The following is a 21391-nucleotide window of genomic DNA, read 5'->3' as shown; positions in this document are numbered from 1 at the left end:
AAAGTTTTTTCTTTATCGATATCTATTTGTAACTAAAGTTACTTAACAACACTTTTTTCTATTAAAACATTAAATATTTTATTAACATATTTTTTTTATTATTAACATATATTTTTACCCGAGAAAAAATCGCAAAAATAAATTATTATACTGGACTACTGATTATCATAATGGGCAACTCAAATAAAAAATAAAAAGTGTTTCAGTCACCCGCAGGGCAACCATAAAAAAACTGGAGGGCACACCAATGACTTCTTGTGAAATACTTTTTATTTTTTTAATTTGAAATTTTTTATATTTAGACATTCTTCCTGATGAACCTGGCGAAGGTGAAACAGACTGTAAATAAACTTCGATAAATATTTTTACTAATTTTTATATATATATATATATATATATATAAATTAGTAAAAAAAAAAATATATATATATATATAAATTAGTAAAAATATATATGTATACATATGTAAACTAGTAAACTTTTGCACTTTCATGTACCGTAAATTAACAAAAACATGAAAAAGTTTTGTTTTTTCTAAAATTTAGTTAAAAAACTTAAATTTTTTAATATATGCGAAAGAATAAATGTAACGGTTTTACATTTAAAGGTTTAAATAACAAGATTAGTTTTTAAATTTTTTTTTTTTTTTTTTTTTTTTTTTTTTTGTTATTCACCTCCTCAAGGCCGATAAAGCCACTACAGATGAGGAGGTTACTTAATAGTGGTTATAACCCTCTCTCAACTCTATAACTCCGAAACACAAACCTTGACAAACAAGGCCGCTGCGCGGAGAAACAAGTTGAGCGCGGTACTACCAGGGACGTGGTGGGGATCGAACTCGGAACCTCCCGCTTATGAAGCGAGCGCTTTACCACTACACCACTACCGCATATAAGTACTACACCACTACCGCATATAAATAAGCAGATTTTAATTTTGAACTTGTGTAATGTAAGTTTAAAACTTGATACAATTACCAAAGTTCTGGTGCTTTTTTGTTACTTACAAAATGAACACTTATGTTTTTCATCACAACTCCTGATGGGTTTAAAATAATTTAAATATATATTTTTTCAAAGTTACAATTGTTTACAAAAAAGAAAATTGCTTTTCATCGCAATTTTCTAAGGACATTTTAAATCTTTATATATAAATAAGTTTTAATAAATTAAATAAAAATTATTTAAGCAAAAAGTTAACAAAATTGTTTTTTCATTCTTAAATGGCAAAAAGTTCAAACAGACTATTAAAACTTATCAAGCTGCTTATTGACAGCGTGATTCAGAACGGAAAAAAACTATGAATGCCGGTCACCAAAAAGCTCATTGTCAACAAATAAAACAAGATTCGGAAATAAAAAATAAAAGAGTCCAAAAGTATAGACTCTAAAAGAAAACTGTAAAAACTGAACTTTTCTACCATTATAAATGTTCAAATAAAAAGAAAATTACTCAAGAAAGTCAAAAAAACACATTGCCTAAAAATCCTGCAAAATGTTACGAAGTTCTAGTCAGGTTCCGAATAAGTTGTTCAACAAAGAAACTACCCTCCCATTAAATAGCATTAATAATTCAACTGAAGTTTACATAGTAGTCAAAAAACTGTGAAGCTGAAATTAGTCAACTGTCTCAAAATGTTAAGGACTTTGTCTCAACAATTAATAATAAAAAGAAGATTAAGGTCCAAGTTCGTCATTTTTTTTTTAAAACTGAAAGAAGCGTACTAGCTTACATACCAGCTTTTTAAACATGATCATTTGAATATCATGATTGAATTAAGTAGGTTTTGTGGCGACCAATAAACATTCGATCTATCACAAAGTTGCCTCACAACCTATGTGTTACAACCTATGTGTTACAACAAAAACATGCTTAGGATTCCTTAGTGAAAATTGATCATTTACTGTTGGCTAACGTTAAAACTGGGAAGAACATGTCTCAAAATTTTGTTTTTAAGGATTAATTAAATGATTGTTTCCACAATAAATGCAACAAATGCAAAGACAAAAAGCTGAAGTTTTTCCAGCAATTCTTGACCACCGTTGAACCACTAAAATTGGTACCAATGGCAGAAACCAGATAAAAGGCGCTGTAATAAAAAAAAGTTAAAGAATTTGGAAGTAAAGAATTGATTACTCACATTATGAGCAAGAGAGAAAAATTCACAACTCATGCCATTCAACTCATTTCAGTTTCAACCATAACCAATATAAGTGTTTTAAACTAAGCATTACTAAATACATGAATCCACCATAATTGCTAATATTCAGGTTGATTATGCAGAAAATTTTAAGTGTTTTTGTCAGAATAAACACCATGGACACTATTGCACACTATGGAAAAAATCCATTTTCTTTCTTCTCTGCAGCAATCTGACAAAAAAATTTTAAAACTTCTACCATTGCATCTGACTCTCTGGATTACAAAAAGACCTCCTTACTTGCAAATTTGGATAAGTTACTGGGGTTTATTCCATTTAATACCCAAGAAAGCCACATTTTTAGTGATAATGCTACACCTCAGTTTAAAAATAAAGATATGATGATTGCAATAATGCAACTTGAAAAGAAATTTAACAAAATTTGACATTTTTTTGCAGCAATGCATGGCAAAGGAGTTGTCGATGCCATTGGGGTTACTGTTAAGCATTTAGCAACCAACAAAGTAAAGTCAGGAAAAATTGAAATCCAATTAGCAAATGATTTTGTTAATTCTCGTCAAGGCATTAATATCAAAGTCCTATATTTGTCAGAGGAAGAAAAGTCAGCGCACAATTGTGCCTTGCCAATACCACAAATTATCCAGCAAGCAAAAAAAGTGAGATATCTCTAAATCTCACTACCTTTATGTCGGTAAAGGCCAGATCAAAGCAGAAAAAACTTCTAATGTATTTAAAATAAATAAAAGGATGAATTAATTTTTATTTTAAAGTATATTTTTATTTGGTTAATATTTTTGATTTAGTAAAACAAATTATTTGTAAATCCAATAAAGGGGGGGTTGCCCATAAAGTACATCACCCTATACTTGTCAATTTTTAACCCCTTTCCTCCAGTCACAAACAATCATATATACCTGTACCCCCTCCCCCTACTAAACTGTGATAGGAGTTATTGCATCAAAAATATTTTAAAGGATTTTAATGTAAATAATTTGTAGCATTTTAAGAATTCAACCTAATAAAAATATGGCAATACACATAAACATAAGAAGTGTAAGTAAAATTTTTTGACAAACTAAAACATTTTCTTATTTGAATGACTCAATAAGTATTAATAAAGTTGTCATGCTAAAGTAATTTTTTAAAGTTACTTTTGCAGAAAAAACTGTAATCGATTTGATAACTTTCATAAATGTTATGAAAAATCACTCAGGAAGAGTGCCACCGATTATTTAAAATTGCTTTTGTTCATTAGTTTAAATGAATAAAATCTTTTATTAAATATCTTTTATAAAATACTTTTGCAATTCTTTTGTTATGTAGCTATAAAAGATCTAACTCTTTATAACAGATATAAAAAATCCACAATAATAATCGAAAGTTGATAGCTTGATCATATTAGTCATAAGGCTGTTAATTTATATTGTATGAGTAATTAACTGTGGTCGATTAGGTCAATTGCTTTCCTTTCCATGGTGACAATTTAGTCGCATAGTGTATATATTTGTATATATGTATATATGTTTTCACAATACATGTTTATACAAAAGCAAATAACTTCTTACACCCCATACCATTTTATGTTTTATTTTATTTTACAATCAATTTTTAATATATACTTTAGTCTTTCTTAAGTTATATTTGTTTCATATGTCATACGTCATATGTTTCATATATCATAATGAACAATAGTTCATTAGTATTTAATAAAGATTTATAAGTGTTATTCTATATGGCTTATGCATTTTGTCTGTTTTTAGTATACTTTCTTTTAACATATATACTTTGTTTTCACTACACTTTATAGGTAAGTTATTGTTGTATATAAATGAAAATTAATAAAAAATTAGTAGAAAAGGCATTAAATATCCATGAAAAAAACAAACATTTAACTTCTATACAGAAAAGAAAGTAATGTACCAGTATTTGCTCCTAAAAAAATTGCTCCTAAAAAAACATGCCTAACAAATGGGCATTTCAAAATTAACCTTAATAGAATTGTAAAAAAGTTAAAAAATAATGTTGGCAATATACCTAGTTCTGAGTGTGTTAAGATCATTCTAACCACCTGTTGGTGTTTTGAATGATCTGGTGCTTGATTTTAAATAAAAAGCTTTTTAAATAAAAGATTTATACTATTTACTAATAACAAAGATAAAATAATAAGCAATAGATAAAATTAAAATAATATAAATCAGTAAGTAATAAATGCATAAGAATATATTATAATGATAAAAATATAATAACAATCGAAAATATATAACAAAAACTTTTAAATAATGAATCTAATGATAAATAATATATTAAGTAGACACAATATACTATAAATAAAATAATAATAGATAATACAACTGATAATAAAATGGAAAAATATTACATACTTAACTAGTGCAAAAATAAATATAATTAACCATAAATAATTAAAAATTAGTGCTGTGACCAAAACTAAAAATTGTAACTAAACTAAAAAAACAGTAATAAAAACTAGTCAACAAACTTTTTAATTACCCAAAAATTAGTTGACTAACTTTTTATTTTAACTAAAATTAGTAGAATAGTTTTTTAGTTAACTAAAAATATTTCAATTATATAATATAATTAATATAGGGTCAAATCATTATATTTCAACCAATGGCCTGTGGCTCACCATCTCTGATTTTCCTGATTTTTACATATTGTTATGTGCATCATGTAGATAGGTTAAATTTGAAATTTCAGACTTCCAAGTACAACGGTTCGAAAATTATAGACTTAAAAACATGACACAGTGGCCCCCCTCGATTTACAAATGGTCAAAACAGACTACTTTGGAGCTGAATAACTTTTTTCTAACTTTCAGCAAGTGCCTCATTTTTTCTAGAACTATTTTCTGGATAGTTCTCTCTTTAAAAAAGTGTTTTTTATTAACTTGTGTTAAATTAGAAAAAAATTATGACCTCCTCAACTTTGGAAAAAATCATAAAATTGCTAAAATATGCCTAAATGAAACTAACTGTAGCATTATTCTGTTCATCAACAAGTCTTTACAGATAGCTTTTCTGATTAGCTACTACTGTCTGCAATAAACGGGCAAAATATAGGCAGCTTGTTGCAGTTTAGAGCTTAAATATATCTAAAAGCAAAATGTCCACTCGCCTAAAAAGTCCAATTTTCAGCCATTTGGAGATACTTGTAAATTTTTCTATCACTTTGTTTTGATCTAAGATTAACAGCATATAAGACCATTAGACCTAACTATCTGAAAATGCAAACATTATAAACTTGTCAAATCCACATCAAAAATGTCAGCATTATTAAATCACCCTATTTTTCAATCATCAACAGTTGTATGTGTTACTAGAAACCAGTGCCTCTCTAATCTGCCAACTGGCCTATGTAAACGGTGCAACTAATTATAAGTCATTTCTTAATAAAAGGAAAGATATGGTTGGTTATCCTCTCCTTGAGCTGGTCTTTATAGTAGATAGGGGCACAAAAAAAGGGGGCAGTAACTTTTTAGAGACCTTCATTATGATTCAAATAAAGGTCTCTAAATTAATTTAGATATTTGGGTACTTAATATCTAAATATCTAAATTAATTTCAAAATGAAACCATTATTTCTTTATCAAGGGGGGCCACTGTGTCATTTTTGTAAGGCTATAATTTCCGTACCGTTGTACTTGGATGCACATAACAATATGTAAAAATCAGGAAAATCAGAGATGGTGCCGTCAAAGTTTTCTTTAAATTGGTTGAAATATAATGATTTGACCCTATAATTAATTTATATAATATAACTATAATTAATTATAATAATATATAATGTTAATTTGGATTCATGATATTATTTCTAATAGAATTTTTAAATAAATTTGTTAGTACATAATCATTTATACTTTTTTTCTCAATTTTTGGTGCTTAAAATTTGAGATATTTTACGGAAATATTTTTTAAAAACTCGAAAAACTAAAAATGGTAAAACACAAATATTTTAGAATTAAATAAGCTAACAGAGGTGGTTGAAACCATTTTTTAAATGAAATATCTTAAGAAATAAATAGTAGTAGTAAATTAGTTAATTTTAGTTTGACTCAAAAGTTAGTAGGATAATTTTAGTTGACTAAAAAGTTAGTCAACTAATTTTAGTTAGACTAAAAATTTAGCTGACTAAATTTAGTTGGACTAAAAAATTAATTAATTTTAGATATGTTAAACTAACATATCTAAAATTACCCAACTCTCACCCCTATAAAAATATAAATGTGAAAAAACTAAATAAACATTGATTTTTTTTCTGTTTCTAATAATAAATATATTTATAAATCCAATTTATTATTCTTTAAATAGTAGTTTATAATTTTTCAGAAAACTTAAAAGTAAAATTTCTATCTGTGTAGGGGTTACACATATAAAAAGTTAAAGAGAGGCCTGAAAGTTTTCATTTTGCTTTTAAAAAAATAAATCTACGACTTCAACTCAATACATATTTTGTTGGCAATAATAAATGGAAATTAATAATATTTGTTGATTTTAATTATGACTTCGTAAAATACTTATTTCATAATCACTAACGTTGTGTTTCATTAAAGCAAAATATATGTTACAATGTAAAGTATGGAAATCGCTCTTATTCCATTACAAGCTTGTATGATTGAGCTATAGTTATATGTTAGAATAATACCTCAATATGTTCAATTTCAAATGCTATTTCCCCACTGTATGAAGACTTTAAATGTTGCAGTAAATATTGTACTTCATCTAAACAAAATTTAAATAATTTTGCAATAAAAAATAATTTTTTTTTTTTTTAAATAAATTTCACAAGCTGTAAAATGCTTGCAAATACATAGCTTTACCACTAAAATTATTTTGTTTTTTTTAATAAATAATTTCTTCTAAAGATTTTTTTATAAAACTTACAAAGTTATAAAAAAAAGCTTACAAAATTTATAAAAGCTTACAAAGTTTATGTGCAGCCTGTATTAGAATCTTGCACCCCAGTTTGAAGCCCTCATCTTTTAAAAGATATAATTTGCATAGAAAAAGTTCAAAAACATTTTACCAGAATTGTCTGCAAAAGATGTCATTATAAATACACTGATTACTCATCAAGACTTATTGCCTTCCAACTTGAATCTCTTGAACATTGCAGAGTTAAATTTGATTTTTATAATCTTGTTGATTTACTCTTTTCAGATTTATTTACTTTTTCAAACTCAAAATATTTTACTAGAAGTAATTCACAAAAGTTTACTCCACATAATAAAAACATGAATGGTGCTTGAAGATTTTTCTACAGCGAAAGAACCATTAAAGTAATCATTAACAACCAGACCTTGTACCATGGTCACACTAACAACCAGACCATGTAGTAAACTCATCCTCACTGTCTCCATTCAAATCAAATTTAAAAAAGTATGATTTCAAATGTAATGATGCAGTCTACTAACTTGGTTTCTTCACAATTACTCTTGTTGAAGTTTTTTATGATTATTATGACTACTTTTTGTTAGTTTTACATAAGAGTAATTTAGTAATTACCTGTCTCACCATTTTGTACATATTTTTTTCAAATACAAATAAATAAATAATAATAATAAAGCATGAAGAGAATAAAGTTTAGCAAACAAAAAATAAAAGTAGAAAAAAAAAATCCACATTGATAAATTTAACAGAAAGCAGTCAAAGAGCAAGTAAGCAGTTGACAGAATTTCACTAAGACTTTGTGTTAACCACTTAAGAGAAGACTTAGTGAAAACTGTAAGTTGTATAAATCGTAAAAAATGTGTGTTGTGCTTTTATAAGGCAGTGTTTTTTTTGAAATCACAAAAAATCAATCAAATTGCTAATCAATAGTTGATATCTTTAAACTGATTCCAGCAAATTCATAGCACAGTTTTTGTCTGTTATACAACCATTTTGATTCCAAAAAGTTTTATTCTATTTCAATTGTCTTGTTAAGTTATCTTTATTATTTTAATTTACCTTCATTTTAACTTTAATAAATTTAGTAATTTAATTCTCAAACACTTTTTTTTGTGTTTATTTGTGCTATTGTGGTGATGGTGCAAATAAACCATGTATCTATGAAACTTGAATTCATTTATTTAATGTCAATGAATCTGTTGTAAAAACAACATTTTTGAAAAATATATGCAGAGACCCCCTTAATGTGTTCTATCTAATACAAAAACACTAGATTTAAAATTTTTTTGAATAAAAAGTATTTTAAGGGGTCCCTCAAGACCCTCGAATATTTAATGGGTCCCTAATATTTTCAAAACAAAAATTTATCAAAAATTTGTCAACCTGGTACTCAAATGAAGCAAAATTATATAAAAATTTCAAAAATAATATAGATTTCAAATATAGAATTGTTATTTTTGGTTTTATTACATGAAAAATTACGTTTTTTAACAAAAAACAAAAAAATGCATTTTTTATGTATTTTTATGACAATTTTGATAAATAAGTTGAAATTTTTCCAAATTAAATATTATTTTTGAAATTTTTATGTAATTTTGCTTCATTCAAAACTTTTTTTTGGAAAATATTAGGGACCCATTAAATATTCGAGGGTCTTGAGGGACCCCTTAAAATATTTTTTATTCAAAAAATTTTAAATCTAGTGTTTTTGTATTAGATAGAACACATTAAGGGGGTCTCTGCATATATTTTTCAAAAATGTTGTTTTTTTGGACACCCTAACCGCCATAAACACAACCTAAAAGATGGAAACAATGATTAAGGTAAGAGAACACATAAACTACTGGAATAAAAGAACACATAAACTGTATTAAATGTGTCATAGGCATAGTTTTTGATACAATAGCATCAAACACTGGCGCTGTAACTCCAGGCTACCTTTCAATCAAAAATGTATTGAAATATTTTTTCGAACTACATGTTGATAAATTTTTGAATCATTTTGATTTTTCAAAATCAATTTTAAACTTGATTAATGTCATACGACATATTTTTAAATTTTAACTTTTCATAATAATTTTTTAAAATGAATTGAAGCCTACCCCAGATTGGCTTGAAGATATTTTAGGTAAAGGTGTATCTATTACTTTGAGGAACATTAGCACTAAAATTTTTAAGTAAGTAAAATACTATTTAAAGTTCCTAAGAGTGATGCTAAAAAAACATTGTGAGGCACAAACAAAGTCAAAAAGATTAAAGGATATAAACATTTTTGAGTACAAATAATCATTTTTTTTATTGGGCTTTCTATTTGTATGCCTGTACAAATAATGACTTTCAAAGTAATATTAAATATTAACAATTAAAATTTATATGCATTAAAATGTGTTCATTAGATAACTAGGCAGCTAAGAAAGTTAAAAATATTATCCTATTTAAAACCACTCAAACAAATTTTTTAGGAGGGGGGGGGGGTTACAAATTTCTTGCATAAGTTAAAGGAGGGGGGGGACAGTAAAATGTGACAATCAAAATTATACATCATATTATTTTGTTTATGTTAATTTAAAGAAAAGAAATTTTTTTTCTTTACGTATAAATTCTTTTAATTACTATCTGATTAATATCTGATATAAAATAAGAAAGAAATAAAATCATTAATAAAAAAAAACATAGGTTAGACATCTAAAAATGTTTAAATATCATTTTGACATCAAAGCATTGACCCTGACTTGAAATTAAAAAAGCAATATTTAAAAGTTATAGATAAAGACAAATTATTTTGAAAACTTCAAAAACAATAGAAAAACAATAGAATCAAAGTAAGAAAAAATAGAAAAATTACCTCCCCTATCAAAAATCTCAGACTCAATCAAATCATTTAAAATCGAATTGTCTCTAAACAAAGTTATAATACAGTTTATATATATATATATATATATATATATATATATATATATATATATATATATATATATATATATATATATATATATATAAAACAAGTGATAATACAGTTAATAAAATATAATACTAAACAAAGTTATAATACAGTTTATATATATATATATATATATATATATATATATATATATATATATATATATATATATATATATATATGATATATATATATATCATCATATATATATATATACATACATACATATAATATGTCATGTATGTATGTATGTGTGTATGTATGTATGTTGTATGTATATATATATATATCTATGTAAATATATATATATATATATATATATATATATATATATATATATATACTATATATATATATATATATATATATTATATATTATATATATAAACCTATAGTATCACTTACGGGGACAGATTTTACAAAAAAATGAGCACTTATGGGTACATTAGCATTATTGGGGACATTTTAGTGAACCCGTTAATTTGTTGCGCTTGTAAGCATTATTTTTTTTTGTAAAAAAAAATGTCCCCGTAGGCAACTGGGTTACGGCAAGGCTTAAATATGGTTATATTACTGTAATTAATCGTTTTTGTAAATAGATGAAAATAAAAATGAAATATAATATATAATAATTTAAAATAACAAAAATAAACATAAAAAACAGATTTTTAAAATAAAACAATAGATTTAAATATGTATAAATAAAATTATGATAAAAATAAAAAAATAATTATATTTATGATAAAAATAGTATAGAAAAAGGAAAAAAAAAAACAAAACGAGAACAAAAAAAATATGTCCCCGAAAGTGCCGACTAGGAGTATGTGTATATATATATACATATATATATATATATATATATATATATATATATATATATATATATATATAGATATATATATATATATATATATATATAATATATATATATATATATATTTATATATATATCAAGGGTGTTCAGAAAAAACAAATTTTAGAATTTGAAAAACCACACCATCAAGACAAGCATAAATATTTTTAATAAATTTTTGTTTAGGATTCAGATTTAATTTTAGTTTTTATAAACTTTTTAACAATTAAACTTAAACTTTGTTATTTAGTTTCATAATATAGTTTGCAAATGTATATATTCAAAATAAAAATAGAATTAATCACTTTATGTATGTTTATTATTTGTAATATTTTAATTAGAATAAAATAAACTAATTGTTAAGTTATTACTACAATTTGACTACTTTGCATTTTTTTACTTTTTTGCAAAACTTTGAGATTTTATTGCAAAAAAATGTTCCACAAGTGCAGTATTAAAGGTATTCTGAAAAAATCAAACATGTGCCAAAGTACCTTACATCAATAGTAAATATGTGGTTTTCATGTGGTCTATAAAAACAAATTATTAACAATTAAGAAATAAAAAGGTTTTTTGAAATTTATCAAAAATGTTGATTTTGTAACATATGTGGTTTTTGCATATCATAATTCAATGTTATCAAATCAAAAAACTTATCAATCTTATCTACTTATCAATCTACTTATCAAATCAAAAAAAAAATTTTTAAATATTTAAGAAGATTTTGTAAACGTTTCTTCTTTAGCTTATCTAACTAATCTTTCTTTTGTTTGTTTGTGTTTGGTTTCTTTGCTAAGGAGGAAAGACTATCAAATATTATTTTTTTAGTAAGAGCTTTTCCCAGAAATTCTGAAAGCATAACGAGCTTTGTCAACTGATATTAATGTGTTCTGTTTTTCCTCTTCGTTGTTGTAATGATGAACATATTGCTGCATCATGCCAACACCTCTTTACCAACTATAAGGCTACTGGCATAATTTTTAAAAATTTTAAATGAAGACTGTGTATGCCAGTATTGCAGTGGAAGTGAAGGCTAGTCTTTTATTCTTCCTTCAGTTAAACCACTAAAACTAAATATAAGGTAAGAAAACTCATCTACCAAAGGGACTAAGCTTGGTGGATCTTTCTCAGTACTAGCATTTTTTTCTTAGCATGTTCTTCTTTTTTTGTTTTTATTTTTAAAGTGTTGAGCTTTAGGCAATTTAAATGCAAGAATTGCAGCTGCAATTTTTTGTTTTTCATGCAAAGACAAATCCTCATCCAATAGAGCTACTTTTGAGCATCAACTGCTTTTGGATTCCAACAAATATTTCTGAATTGATGCATCTGATGGATAGCTTTATCATCTAAGTTGAGAGCATTTGACACATTACTCGATTTTAAATACCACTTGACATAAAAACAGACCACAAACTCCGCAATAAGCTTGATTTCTTTTTTGAGATCTTTGTTTTATTAAACAAAGTCAAATTGAGAATACAAAAGCTGCATTTTCAGATATTAAATTGTGTTAGCAAGACAACGGGCATGATGGATAGCTCCAGTTTTCCTGATTTCATAAACAGAAGGTGATAAATAAGTCACAACAAATTCAGCCAGCTCTCTTCTGTCTTCATGTTCATCTTCTCCTGCTATCCCCTTTCTTTTTATATAAACTTTGCAAAAGTTCATAGAATTTTCAGCAGCCACTTGAATCTTCAGCAGCCATTCATAGAATCTTTAGCAGCCACTTGTATTACCACTAACCTCCTTCTAATCAAACTTATACAGATCACTTAGAGCATAACTAAAATTAGGATGTTAAAATATTCTTAAACTTTTGAAACAATAAGTTTTTTGGTCCTGTGATTAACTCATTTGTTGTATGTTTCCGAAAATGCACCATTTTTAATTCTGCTATGTGATATCTACATGCTAATTTTAGAAGATATTTATTTAATTCATTGCATATCTTTACGATTGAACCTTTTTTGATCTCGGTATTGCTTGCAGTTGTATCAAAACAAAGACCTTCTCCTTTTGATTCAAGTTTATATTCCTTTAGTAGCTTCATAATGCTTGTGTATTGAGCTTCACCAGAAGAGGAAGTTAGAGGAGGAATACCTAATAGGTGCATCTCACAAGAACTGTCAGCCTGTCAATATTGAGATTTTTTCCTGCATTAATTAAAGAGTTTTTCCATCAAAATGTATAATACATGGATAAGGAGAAGCTTCTATTGCATTTTTTACATCTTCTTTTGCTAAAGTTTACAAATTTTCATTTACCAATTTCATCTTTTTAAAGGCTGTTGATTTACTGCAATGTATAAAACCTTTTTTTATGTAATTCTCAAAGTTTTTCTGATTTGTTAAATCTTTAAGAGAGCCTATTTTTTCTTTTTTTTTTTTTCAAATTAGAATACTGCTTGTCAAGTTTTGAGTGTCACTAACAACTTCAAACGCTGATTTTATTCAGAGTTTTTTAACCTTAGCTAAAACACAGTTACAATTCAACTTTTTACATCTTTCAAAATTTTTACCAAACAAGCATGTAACTACACTTATTTTTTGGTGGTTTTAGGCAGTATAGATTGCAGGTATGCTAGATGTTGTAGAATATCCATGCCTGTTGGATGTTGAATATCTAAATGCATGTTGGTTTTTGTTCCTTATATTTTATTGAAATAATTTAGACCACTCTCTCTCTCTCTTAAATATATAATATACATTAAATTGTAAAAGTTTCTTACAAAATAGAAATTACCTGAAACTTCTGGTTTAATTGCTTTAATAATGAACAATTTCTTTTTTTTATTAGATTTTATCTTAAATTTATTCTCAAACTCGCACTTTTCGTTTCCTTGATACATATTTATCATAAGTTTAGTATTTGTCATTATCATTAACCTAAATAACCAAGAATATATTTGTATATATTATAAAAGCTAGAAAAATACTTAATATATTTAAATATTTGCTATATTTTATATAGTGTAATTTTACATGTTAGATGACATATACAACACATTATATCTTAATTTGTGTATTCATATTACTACTTATAAAACTACTAAGATTGTAGTTATATTTTTGGTAATAATACGTACTCTTTTGTTTGGTAAAAGCATTAAGCATAAAATGAGTAATTTTATTCTAATTATAAATATATACATTTGCAAACTATACTATAACCTAAATAACTATGTTTGAATTTAATTGTTAAAAAGGTTTATAAAAACAAGGCTGTTACATGTAAAAGAAGTTTTTTAGCTAATTTAAAATATAAATTATACTGTTTTTTGAGAAAAAAGAAAATAACCATACTTCTTTATCAAAAATACAGATATTTATCTAAGGAAAGAGTGGTTCAATAATGCCGGAATTTTTTGTGAGTAAGTTTAAACATAATTGCTTTAAACCTTGATGGCTCGGCTTTTCAAATTCTAAAACTTTTTTTTTCAGAACACCCCTAAAATATATTAAATATATATTATATACAATACATATATATATATATACATATATATATATATATACCAATATATATATATATATGTACCAAAACTTGTATTTTATGGGGCATTCTATGACTCTTTCGAATAATAATGATAATATATGATGACTTTATTCACCAAAATATACTTTATTATTTTAAATAACTTTATGCTAAATTTATATATCTTTTATCTTTATTTTTTTTCAAACATTGATTTTAGTGATTTTAGTATATATATATTATATATATATATATATAGTATATATATATATATATATATATATATATATATATATATATATATATATATATATATTATATATGCCTGACCCGCAAGGGAGTGCTGCTACATCGACTGAGGGTTTGGTTGGGGCAGGCAGTCTATCATTATTAAAAAAAAAAAAATTCCGGTCTTGCATTTTATTTTTTACTTTTTGTCAACAAAATATCGAAAAAACTTTCGGACAACATCTAAGGGTTCTATATATATATATTTATATATATATATATATATATATATATATATATATATATATATATATATATATATATATATATATATATATATATATATATATATATATATATATATATATATATATATATATATATATATATATATATATATATATATATATATATATATATATATATATATATATATATATATATATATATATATATATATATATATATATATATATATATATATATATATATATATATATATATATATATATATATATATATATATATATATATATATATATATATATATATATATATATATATATATATATATATATATATATATATATATATATATATATATATATATATATATATATATATATATATATATATATATATATATATATATATATATATATATATATATATATATATATATATATATATATATATATATATATATATATATATATATATATATATATATATATATATATATATATATATATATATATATATATATATATATATATATATATATATATATATATATATATATATATATATATATATATATATATATATATATATATATATATATATATATATATATATATATATATATATATATATATATATATATATATATATATATATATATATATATATATTATATATATATATATATATATATATATATATATATATATATATATATATATATATATATATATATATATATATATATATATATATATATATATATATATATATATATATATATATATATATATATATATTATATATATATATATATATATATATATATATATATATATATATATATATATATATATATATATATATATATAATATATATATATATATATATATATATATATATATATATATATATATATATATATATATATATATATATATATATATATATATTATATATATATATATATATATATATATATATATATATATATATATATATATATATATATATATATATATATATATATATATATATATATATATATATATAATATATATATATATATATATATATATATATATATATATATATATATATATATATATATATATATATATATATATATATATATATATATTATATATATATATATATATATATATATATATATATATATATATATAATATCTATATATATATATATATATATATATATATATATATATATATATATATATATATATATATATATATATATATATATATATATATATATATATATATATATATATATATATATATATATATATATATATATATATATATATATATATATATATATATATATATATATATATATATATATATATATATATATATATATATATATATATATATATATATATATATATATATATATATATATATATATATATATATATATATATATATATATATATATATATATATATATATATATATATATATATATATATATATATATATATATATATTATATATATATATATATATATATATATATATATATATATATATATATATACTATATATATATATATATATATATATATATATATATATTATATATATATATATATATATATATATATATATATATATATATATATATATATATATATATATATATATATATATATATATATATATATATATATATATATATATATATATATATATATATATATATATATATATATATATAATATATATATATATATATATATATATATATATATATATATATATATATATATATATATATATATTATATATATATATATATATATATATATATATATATATATATATTAATTTTTATCAACTCAACTTTTCCATCAAAAATGAAAAAAAAAAAGATATGTGACGCATAAACAAGAGGAGCCGACCAATTAGGGGCACTTGAATTTTTATTTTCTTTAAAAATATTTATCAGGCATTTTTTTTTTTTAAATTTTTCATAACATTATCAAAATTAATTATAAATTTGTTTGAGTTATTAAAAACTATTCCTATGATTAGTTTAAAATAAACAACAAAGACTTTAAACAACAATAGGTATTAGTACATTGTGTAATATAAGGTACTAGTATCTATTATTACTTTTACAATGTAATTTTGCTTTTTATTAAATTAAACTTTTGCTTTTTATTCAATTAAAATGCGGTAGTGGTAGAGTACTCGCCTCATAAGCGAGAAGTTCTGAGTTCAATCTCCACCATGTCCCTGGTAGTACCGTGCTCAACTATTTTCACTGTGCAGCGGCCTTGTTTGTTAAGGTTTATGTTTCAGAGTTAAAGAAATGAGAGAGGATTGTAACCACAATTAAAGTAGCCTCCTTGACTGTAATGGCCTTTGTGGCCTTGGGGAGGTGAATTAATCTTTGCACCATATGACATAGTGTTTTTTCTATACCAAATTTAAAAACAAGTTAGTAGATGTGTTTCCTTTGTAGAAATATTTCCATGTGTAAATTTATTGACATAATTTTTATTACATCAATAAATTTATAAAAACAAACAAACAGATCATTAGTTTTTACTGTAGATATGTATTGTTTCAAATTGTATTACAAGTTATAGGGCAATGACTATTCATATGCCTAAGGACACTGTAACCACAAATATGGCACTGCAAGTGATACTGATTTGCAAAAAAATAGTTGTGATTGGGGCATGGAAACAAAAAAAAGTTAGTGGACCCTTTAACCCAAAGGTTGAGGGCTATGAGTAAATTAATTTTTTTTTAAATTATAATTATTATTATAATTATTATTATTATTACTATTTTTGCTACTAAATTTAACTTCATTGGCAGATTTTTAACTTCATAGAATAATCTTTTAGAGTTTAAAAGTTATGACCATTTAAAATTTACAACCCCCTCATTTCAGAGAAAAGGATGTGGTAAAACATTAAATGTTTATAACTTTTAAATTTTGTTAAATTTTGTTAAATTTGGTATTTATAGCAGGCCTCGACCCAAACTCCCCTAAAGTGATTTAACTTGTCCACTTATAATATAAGTTATTTTATACTACAACAATTGTTTTGTTTTTTAATAAACATAATATAAATATTACATAATTATAATACAGTGTTATAACTATTAAGAAATTGCAAGCTGTATCAATTTCAGTGATCCCAGCAAATAGTTATAACAAACCTTTATTTTCAGCACTTTTAATCAAAATATGCAAAATATGCATACTTCAAGAGAATAACTAAGAAAAAAAAAAGAAAGTTATCCTAACTATCTAGTTACTTAACTAAATTCTAGAGAAGAGCAGGATACCAAAATTCAAAATCTTGCAATTTTTGATAATTCTAAAATCTTATGATTGAGTAGTTAATTCCAGGATTGAGCAATTAATCCTGAGTTGAACACTTTAACCTTAGAATGAGTACTTATTCTCAGAATTTTAAGCCCAAAACAAAAAATTGTTTACAGCTCCTTAAATTTTGTTTTAATTTAAACAATTCTGCATTTTTTTAAATTACGACTGCAAAAAGTCTAATATTTTTTTTATATAGTAGTCTGCAAATGTTCCATATTTTTTAAAAACTTTTTTTGCTACTTTGTTAAAGAAAAAGTTTTCTTTACAGTTTTTACTAATACAAACACTGTTTATGTATAATTTAAAATGCAATAAAATTGTACAGATATAATAATAATTATAACAATATTAACAAGTTAGAGCTGTAACAACTGGGAACAGAGTGGAGTATAATAACATAAGATATTGTACTGTAATAGCTATTATTAGGTTTTGAAAAATTATAGGTATTTATTATAGGTTTCAAATCATATTGTTACACAATTTGTTTAGGTAGTTCTTAAATTGGTCAACCAAGTCAGCTTCAATGATCTCATCTGTCAAGTAATTTCATGGATTAGTTACTCTGTTGAAGAAATTAAATCTATACATGCTTTTACAAAAAGATTTACTTAAAGTAAATTTGGGTTGACGTAGGTTAAGTGCATATTTGAAACTTTTATTTTTGTGAATCCAATTAATAATATTTAGATTGTGCTCAATTTTATACTGTTGGATTAAATCATCTCACAGCTTATGATAATAACGTTTAATAATATAATAATACGTGTAAGATATTAGTAGGATCCTTCTGAATCTGCACAATGATAGATGCAATGCTAAGCCTCAATCTGAAAATCTTTGAATTTCTTTTGAAAAACCTTTTGGAAAATCATTCTTTTGAATTTCTTTTGAAAGAAATTATATAAAGCTATAAAAATCCTATTTACTCAGCAGCATGAGATTTCAGTAAAAATTAAAATAGAAATGCTGTTTTTTGAAAATAGGGAAACATATAGTAATTTTTTTAAATGGAAAAATACATAGTAATTTTTAAAAAGAGCATATGGTTTTTTTAAACCTACCAATCTAAATTTTGTCTGTAGCCAGACTTTACCGGATTGTAGCTCAACTATTACAAAGATATATCAAACAGAGTTTGATTTTTGCATATGAAATTTTATATTAAGTTTCCATTTGGAAAAATTATTACTTTGTAATAGAGGGTGTTGATAGACTACTTCGTGCAGACCTAACCAACGTCTATAAATGGTGCAAAAATAACAATAGTGCAATCTAATCTAGACTTAATCAACGTCTATAAATGGTGCAAATATAACAATAGTCTTTTTGAAATAGATAGTCAATTTATTACTTGTGGTATATAAACTAAAAAACAATTTACGTATGCACTTATTTTCCCTAAGAATAATAAATAAATGGAACTCTCTTCCTTTTGTATTTTGTATTTGTAGATTGTATCAGTGTTATCTATTAAAACGTTTAAGCTGCTTCTAGATAATAATCTAAAAAATGAACGGCTTCTCTACGACTAATCTACATTTAATTTTCTATTATTATACAAACTCTGTAATTATCATATATTATATAGCTAGGTTGACAATCAGTTTATGCCTACACAATTTATTGTAAAACCTTTGTTAAAATATAAGGAAAAAAGAAAAAAAAAGATAGTGTTAACAATATGATTATAATAGCACTATTTAACAAAGCATCCTAATCACAACTGATAGAGGCCTAGTAGAATGTAGTTTTTAAATACCAAAAAAATTAAAAATATATCCTTTAAAATATTATAAAAAATACTACAAAATATATATAGAAGCTTGGTAGAATGTATAAAATAAATATTAACAAAAACTTCAAATTTTCTATTAAAATTTTTGAATAGATCAAATAGACACCCCTCTAACACCCTTGTCTCATTCTTTATTTATTTTTTTTTATTTCCTTACTTTTATTTTTTAAGATCTTATGCTACAATACCAATTTTTATGCATTTTAATAAGAATTGATAAAGTTACACTTTTTTAAATTAAAAAAATCATATTGATATAAATATACCTTTCTAAAAAGGGAGTTATATTAGCGTACTTGTAACCATTACGTCTAAAAAAATCTATAGCATTCTGTAGTTTTGAATGTTGATTCTCTATAAAAATTAAATCAATAAAAAAACTAAATTACATGCACTATACAAAAATGAAAAAAGAAAAAACTTTATCTTCGTTGCATCATTTACTGATTTTCAATGATATGTTACAACAAAAAATATTTGCTTTATCTTACTTTCAATTTTTTGTTTTGGTTGGAACCCAAAGTAACCATTCTGAGACTTATAGAAACGAAGATTTTTTAAGTGACTCGGATGTGCAGCTTTAATTCTGAGTAGTTTTAGCATACTAAGTCTATATTTAAAAAACAAAATAATTTTTGATAAATATTAATTCCGTAATGATACTTAGCACAACACTGTTTCATTCGTTTAACAAATATATATCTAATAAAATATAAAACTATGTTAGAGGTTTTACTGAAATTAAATAAAAAATACAAATAGTAATCAAGTGCTCATAAAAGCTTCACATCACGAAACCCGTAGTTGTTTACGTCACGTGTTACTTTTGGCAACTACGCATTCCACTTTTTCACAATATTTTGAAAGCATCAGAGCAACTTACGTCCAAAAATTTGTTTAAGGAAGATGAATAAAAAATTATTTATGGAGGAAGAATCAAAACCTATTCTGACATTTATAGCTTTGTTTAATATGATGATAAGACAAATTATTTTTTGAATGTTTTAGTAAAAACCACTCTCGAATATATATATATATATATAAGATGCAAAGATAACGTACGAATAAGAGTATAAATTCGCAATACAAAACTAAAACTTATTTTTAGTATTAGCAAACACATAGAAGCTTTGATAATAAATTAGATTACGTATTTAATTGTTTTACAATACAATATTATGTGTCTTTTGGGTAATCCTTTACGGAAACGTTTTTTCGACCGAACTCTGTGACACGCTTTTTAAAGTGCGTTTAAGAGTTACATAAAATGAACATGGATATTTTTAGACGATATTTCGTCTGACTTTTTTGGGAAGTCAGACGTGTTAACCTCGGTTTTAGCGCTAATGCATTTTACAATCTGCTGGAACAAACATTCCTGCGGCTTTACTTGACGTTTGAAAA

General features: G+C 23.5%; 1 protein-coding gene across 2 annotated transcripts in view; it reads right to left on the bottom strand.

Annotated features, from left to right (window-relative positions):
• The window catches only part of LOC100204465 (2-oxoadipate dehydrogenase complex component E1), a 58026-nt gene extending 37389 nt beyond the window's left edge, over positions 1 to 20637 (bottom strand). For both annotated transcript variants that reach the window (XM_065805729.1, XM_065805730.1), the window contains exons 1-4: positions 20479 to 20637; positions 20254 to 20341; positions 9913 to 9965; positions 6823 to 6899 (exon numbers count right to left, since the gene is read on the bottom strand). In XM_065805729.1, coding sequence (XP_065661801.1) covers positions 6823 to 6899; positions 9913 to 9965; positions 20254 to 20341; positions 20479 to 20590 — 330 coding nt within the window. In that variant the 5' untranslated portion in view covers positions 20591 to 20637. The remainder of the gene's footprint in view (positions 1 to 6822; positions 6900 to 9912; positions 9966 to 20253; positions 20342 to 20478) is intronic.
• Between the last annotated feature and the right edge of the window lie 754 nt (positions 20638 to 21391).

Source organism: Hydra vulgaris, chromosome 09 (assembly GCF_038396675.1).
Source record: "Hydra vulgaris chromosome 09, alternate assembly HydraT2T_AEP".
Classification (NCBI taxonomy): domain Eukaryota; kingdom Metazoa; phylum Cnidaria; class Hydrozoa; order Anthoathecata; family Hydridae; genus Hydra; species Hydra vulgaris.
The sequence above is the reverse complement of the archived record's forward strand: the minus strand, read 5'-3'. Positions and strand labels throughout refer to the sequence as shown.